The sequence below is a fragment of the Eurypyga helias genome, unplaced genomic scaffold (genome assembly GCF_000690775.1).
Source record: "Eurypyga helias isolate BGI_N326 unplaced genomic scaffold, ASM69077v1 Scaffold39159, whole genome shotgun sequence".
In the NCBI taxonomy this organism is placed as follows: domain Eukaryota; kingdom Metazoa; phylum Chordata; class Aves; order Eurypygiformes; family Eurypygidae; genus Eurypyga; species Eurypyga helias.
Window position 1 is genome coordinate 2,208 of NW_010274624.1, and position 6,655 is coordinate 8,862.

General features: G+C 50.1%; 1 protein-coding gene across 1 annotated transcript; it reads right to left on the reverse strand.

The window, feature by feature from the left end:
- Positions 1 to 2,236: 2,236 nt before the first annotated feature.
- On the reverse strand, positions 2,237 to 6,317 carry LOC104515759 (discoidin, CUB and LCCL domain-containing protein 2-like; the record flags this gene model as incomplete). The annotated part of the gene is made up of 6 exons (XM_010159859.1): positions 2,237 to 2,682; positions 3,719 to 3,856; positions 4,231 to 4,280; positions 4,663 to 4,756; positions 5,664 to 5,804; positions 6,170 to 6,317. Coding segments are annotated over 6 exons (1,017 nt in total), but the record flags the coding sequence as incomplete, so codon positions are not given.
- Positions 6,318 to 6,655: the final 338 nt, after the last annotated feature.

The window sequence follows — 6,655 nt, forward strand, 5'->3', positions numbered from 1 at the left end:
AAGGAGCAAAGCTTGGGAACAATTTCTTTCAGAAAAGGGACTTAAAGTTCTTAAAAACAACTACTCTGGTCAACAGCTCGTGCTGCTCAGATAAGGAACCCGCTTAAAAGATAACCCACTGTAGAGAGACTGTTTCACTCTCTCACCACCTCAGCCTACAGTAAAAATTAAATCCAAGAGTGTTAATTTTTCCACTTATTTTTATGGTAGATTAAATTTTCTAGGCCTAAACTTGTACAGTTTGAGGTCGCAGAGGTCTCTCGTGAACTTGGCTGGAATAAGCGTGTCACATCACGGTGCCAGTAAGTAACCTCTCGCTCCTCTCAGATTGGGTCAGCCCGGGTGGTTTCGGAGTCGGAGCTGCTGGTGGCGGGGAGCGCAGACACTTGCCTGTTGAAGCACAACTACAGGGACTGCAGAACAGCTTTGTCAGGCAGAAAAAGCTGCAGCAACACTGCCGATACAACTCCAGGCAGGGGTTTCTTTTTCAGGAATGGGTCTGTGTGCCACCCTCGCTTGCATTCGCATTCAGACACCGTTCTCAGTGAGCGAGCATGAATGATTCCAAAGCTGTAGACTTGGGCTTTAAGGGAGCCCAGAGCACGCGAGAATGTTTTCTAGGTGTTGAACAGGCCGCAGGTAGCTCTGGAGTGCGGCCACTGGGCAAACAGAGCTCCCGGTGAGAGGTCGGGGTGCCGTACTGGCATGACGGCACAGTGGCAGTCCTCCCGCACGGCATTTGCACTTGGTGGGGATGTTCTCCACCAGGTGAAGGGCCTGGGCAACACACAAGGCTGGCTGGAGTCAGTCACACAAATGGCAACCGCTGAAATCCATAAAACGGGGCTAATGGGTAGGTAGAGGGGTCACATGTAGAGATTAACTCAGCACCCTCCCAACAGTGCTGTTGTAGTAAAAATAAAACATTTTTATTGTGGGTTTTTCCTACACTTAGAAACAAAGCACAGCTTTTTCACCTAACAAGGTAAAAATGGCAAATAGGACATCCAAATCGGTTTTGTGTCACGACTACCTCGCTAAAACTAGTCTATGTTATCTCAGACAGAAGACACAGCAGAGAACACCAGACCATTCAGAGGACCCAGGTTCGACAACATGCCTCTGAAACGGACGCTCTTTGGAACAGTCCTGGAATTCCTGCAAAGGCTTTGGAATCTCCTGTGTTTCTAATAGAACAATCACAAGAAGAGCCCGAAGGCCCAAGTTTCTCGCTTGTGCTGAAACGTACCATCTGTGCTAAATGCAGGTATAACGCAAACTGTGCCCCGCTGGGGTACTTGTGTGCTTCCTTAAGCACTCACAACAGTATATACACACCTTTCTTCGTGTAACTCACAACTTAACACATGACGAGAGCTACTCTCTGGCGGGGGGCAGGGAGAACCTTTCTGAATTCAGTCACCCCGAACACCTGGATGCCTCCTGCACACTGATGCTCAGGGAGGTCTGAACTGGAGGCAGATGCTACTCGGAGTAGCCTTCACTCAGTGGGGAAGACTGTAAAAGCTGTGTCGTTTGCTTGTATGACTCAGCCTGTGCCTCCGGGCTGAGTGGCTAAAGGAGAGAGGCAGAAAACAGGGGGTACAGACAGCAGACGAGTTTGGGAAGGCTAACAGAAGCGGTGGGAACCTTCTGAGGAACTCACAGCTGGCAGTTCCCAATCCTGCGAACAAAAGCTTAAATCATGGCATTCACAATCAAAACCATTTTATGCCATGAAGGTCATGGGATTTTTGCCATCAGTCCTGATAGCAGTTTTTAAAGTCCAAAGTTGTGCAGGCATTTTCGAGGGTAAAATGCATTTTGGAAGCTATAGCACCTACAGATTTTTTTAAAAGTCAGGAGCTTTGGGGTTTTCATTTTCCCCAGAAATAGTACCATTAGCAAGAAATTATTCACCTTCGTACTTTACACTGTTCTCCCCGTGTCAGTCGTGTCTGTGAATTACTGAAGCGAACCTTGAGTTCTTCTCTCACGTCTGACAGACAGTTGTACAGCAGTAGTAAAGAACTCCACGGTTCTGCGGGAAACAAGCTGTAACCACACACACAGCTGCAGGAAAGGCGGAATTACGGGCTTCCCAGACCACATCTTTTGGTTCAATATCATGTTATTTAAGACTAACAATATCAAAACGCTGTGATTAAAAAATGAAGCCATCGGCTTCATGGAACTGGCTTTTAAAAACAAGCCGTGGGTCTGCCTCCCTCGTGAGCTAACTTCGTTCATCCGTACTCCCAGCGGAATGGGCTGTGCTCTGCGGGACCTGGTACACCAGTTCGGCGGCGGCACCTGGCCCCAGCTGCCCCTTCGGGGTGTCGTACAGCGCCCGGGCTGACGATGTGCTGTCTGTCCTGGGTAAGAGTTTATTGTGAGTTCCGACCGGCGGCAGCGGAGCTTGATTCCCTGCAGCTTTGAAGGTGGAAATGGAAGGAACCCCCAGAGGTGTGCCTGCATGGCTGGACATGTCCATGATGATTGGAGTTGCGTATTCTGGTCCAGTTATAGGCAGTGGTTCAGCGTAAGCATGGTAAACTTCTTGTACAGGTGAGTTGTAAGGGTCCAAATCGGCGTAACTTGCCTCCTTCCCTTCCTCCGGTTTAAAGGTTGACCTCTGGTGCAGCGTGCTGACAATTCCCCCGACCAGTGGCTGCGCATACTCTGCGTCGCAAGCCAGACAGCACAACAACATAAAAAACATACTTAAAGGATTATTTTTTTACAGTGGCAACACATTAAATACCACCTGTCCACCACAGAAATTACTGCCCTGGGTCAAACCTGTGGTCCTGTCTCTGTCCGCCAGTGCCAACTGGGGATGAAAGTCGTTTCCACCCGCTAGTTGGAGCCGTTGGGACAGCTACAGCATCCTGACCTCTCAGGCTTGTCCTGCTTTCCTCGCGAGCGGCAGTGCCCCAGGCCATACAGCTGTCTCAGAGCAAGGTTACGCGAAGCACACTTCCCTCCAACATCGGCATGAAATGAAATTACCCTGCCTGGCTCTGGGCCAGAGGGTTTGTCCTCTGAGGGGACGCCTGCATATGGCCAGCTGGGATGTTTTAGCTCAACAGATAATCGGAGTTACGAAGGCTGGAGGTGAGAAACCTGGCTAGCAGGGCGAAAACAGGCAGGCAGCCGAAAAGGGGAAGCTAACTCTGCCTGCCGCGAAGCCCTAATTCCCGCAGCCCTGCGTACTTCTGCCACCAGCACAGAACCCGGGGCACAGTCAGTCATCTCCCACTAATGACTAGTTCACTGAGTAAAGGCGTGTGCTGTTATCAGTGCCTCCTCCTCCAAGCAAAAGGCAGCTGCCGTCCACACAGGCCGTGTAGGGCACCGAGTGCCACACCGAGACTTGTGCTTGTGGGCACATCCAGCGCGTGACGGCACGGCTAAATACGTCCTTCAGCCCTTACCGGGTTCAGGAGTAAGTACAGGTAAAGAAACCTTAGCTACTGCACTAGCTGGGGAAGGTGTCTACCCACAGCGCATCAGGTCAGTGAGTACCCGCTGCTACAACAGGCCGAGAACAGCCCAAGAAGCTCATGTCGTTAGGAGGAGCGCTTACCAGCACTAGTGTTCACTCCTCCTGCTCCCCAGAGCAAACGGGAAATTACAGGTAGCCGAATTCCTGACCTTTTTGGGCATTTTACATATATACACAGACACGTGCAATTACACACAGAGTAAAGCGTACCTGCAGACTCTGCTTGCAGTGTTGTTGGGACTTCTCTTGGTCTCAGGTGACTAATTTCACTGCTGCTGTAGCGTACGGGAGTTTCTTCGTGTTCTGCTGATTTGGTCGGGAATAACTGCTTCATTCCTTTCCACCAGCCTTCACGTGGATTAAAAAGACCCAAAACAAACCATGTGAGACTGCACACATACCCTGCTGTAAGCTACTGAAACTTACACCACGGCTTGTGTGTTGTGGCAGCAGGTATTTGCATGCCTGTCGTTCAAAGGTGGTGTTTTATTTTCTGGCAGACTGAAGATGGGGGGCGAGAACACGCCTCTCGCCCAGTCAACAACATGAAATTCCGAGAACGAAGCAGTTCAGTCTGTCCAGACAGACGCCGCGTTCGCTACGCCCATGCCAGTTAGCCTTGGCTTCTGCCAGCGGGAAGCGTCCGCCCGCGTTACCGCAGCCCGACATACGCGTCCAACCGAAAACGCCAAGTAACGGCCTTCGTAAAGCCGTTCTGTTACCTGCACGATCCCAGTAAGGTAGATCATAGGTGCCCTCAGTTTTCTTCTTGCTGTGGAAAAAAGACAAAGGGGGTGCCTCAGCCGGCCTGCGTGTCGGGAGCCGTGTGAATTAACGCTCGGCAGCTATCGCCTCGGCTGTAACTGCTCCTCGACTTCACGCGTAAGCACCAGTAGCCTGGCTTGCCATCACCAGGCTGCTGCTACTGCGGAGACCCGTGTTCAGCACGAGCACTTCGAATGAAAACAGCCACAGGAAGCTGCATTCGCTGTCCTCGCCGAGCGAGTGAACGCTTTCGCGGAGAACACAACTCCGAAAAAAACCTCCTTCCACACGTGCAGCCCACGTAGCTCCCACAGTGATGCATGCAGCATTTCATTCCCACACACCAGGGTAACATTCACTTCAAGTACTTCATTAATCTGTTCATTTACCGGTTTCTCCAATGCCACGCACAAACTAAGATAAGAATCAGAGTTGTGAAGACCATCACCAGCACTGGAACCAGAACGGCTGCTAACGCCACATCTGAAAGCCATTAAATTAAGTGGTGTCAGACAGGAGAGCTGCTCACAAGTCAGTTTTGCATTTGAAAATTACTTGGGTAAAGCACGCGGTTTTCAGGTACAGCATCTATCGCACCAGATCCCCCAGCTAAGCTCCCCTGCGGGGGGCTCCCGCGGTGTCAGCGGACACCCAGCTACGCTGCGTGTGCGCACAGCTGGAAGCTCTGCCAGGTTCTTCTTCTTTTAATGTAAGATTTTTTCTGTTCGAACAGTGCATTTTACTATTGACAAGGAAATTCAAAAGAGCCCAGGAATACGCAACCGCTTAAGTTTGAAACTCCTGTGAGAATACCACAGTACCTCAACAGCTCATCACAATCGGCCCACGCTGGGGCTGCCTGTGAGAGGAGACCGTCCTGGACCCTGCCATCCAAAGGACACATCACCAGTGCCCATGTCTGCCGAGATCTTGCTGCCCTTCCTGACCACTTTCTTTGCTAAAGGAAACTATGATGGTGCCAGTTTTTCCAGTTTTCATGCCAACGTGACTGCTCCGTAAAAGATTAACTGTGACAAAAGGGTTTTATCCCAAGAAATTACCAAATTAAACATCAAAGCAGTTCAATCTGGTTAATTCCTACCAGAGTTGGAAGCCCAAGTTGCAGCTTCTCCCTCTGACAAAGTGTGTCCAGACGTTAAAAGCTGAACTCCATTTGAACCGGTTCGGAAAGGCGGAGCTTAACACATACACTGACTTGGGAGATGGGTTCTGTCGTGTACTTAGTAACTGGTAAGTATTAAAAAGCAAGAATGGATGTTTTGCTATGTTATATTACGGGTTGAGAAAACCGAAATTCAGAGAGCACGCTAACGTATGCCCAAGTACCGTACGGGCTTCCCGAACACACGCACTGCTCGGCTGCGGGTACCTTTGGTTACGCTTGGGGTCACTGTGGTGTTTTTTATTTCGGGTGTGAACGTTGTTTTATCAGTCTGCAACAGCGTCTTCACCGAATGGATGGAGTCGTCGTTCCTGGGCGGCGGCGGCACGGTGAACCTAGGAGCGCGGCCTGCGGAAGAAGAGAGCGTATCTAAACGTGCCGGTTCGCCGTGTTCCCTTTTCCGGGGAAGACAGCTGCAGCAGGTTGCTCTGCAGCGTCTGCTGCTCTTACGTGAGGAGGAACGCGCCCCCAGTAACACGGAAAGCAAGCGACCACCTGCAACACCCGTTTCTCAATTACCGTGTTTACACCTAAACTGGGCATTCTCCAGCTTAAGCGTAATAACTCTGGAAGCAATTCAGCAGTACCGGTTGCAGAAGGATTATGCAGCTAAGAAGTACTTTTTTCCCAGTGGAAATGCACCCACAACGTAAGCTTTGCCAAATCATTTCACTGCTTGTCTGGCACGGTTGAAAGGTTTTCAGCGGCCTTACCTATACTGTACTGACAGCCCAGCAATTCCACCTTCATTGCAATTTTCTGGTGCCATTTTAAGGGGTTAATCCTAAAAAAGCGTGCAATAACAGGTGGAATGAAATTATTGCGAACTTCCTGGTACAGCTCAGTGTTCCCTTGAAATATCTGGGAAAGAAAAAAAGAGACAAGATCATGTTCCATGAATGCAGCAGCAACTAAGTAGCTACAACCAATTCTGATGTTTTATTTAGGAAAAATAAAGAGGTGCAGAACCCTGAGTATTCACCCCAGGAAGGTGCTGCCGCTGGCACACCTTCACGCGCTCAGCCCTGTGACACAGGTGACTGAATAACATGAAAGGAGGGGTGTGTGCAGAATAAAGGAACAGTGTCAGACTCTACCGACGGCAACACCTGCTGTTACAGGCACCTCGCGCGTTTATGGCACAGAATTGTTCTAACTGGGTCCTTTTTGGTCCATATTTGCCTTGAAGGCCTGTTGTC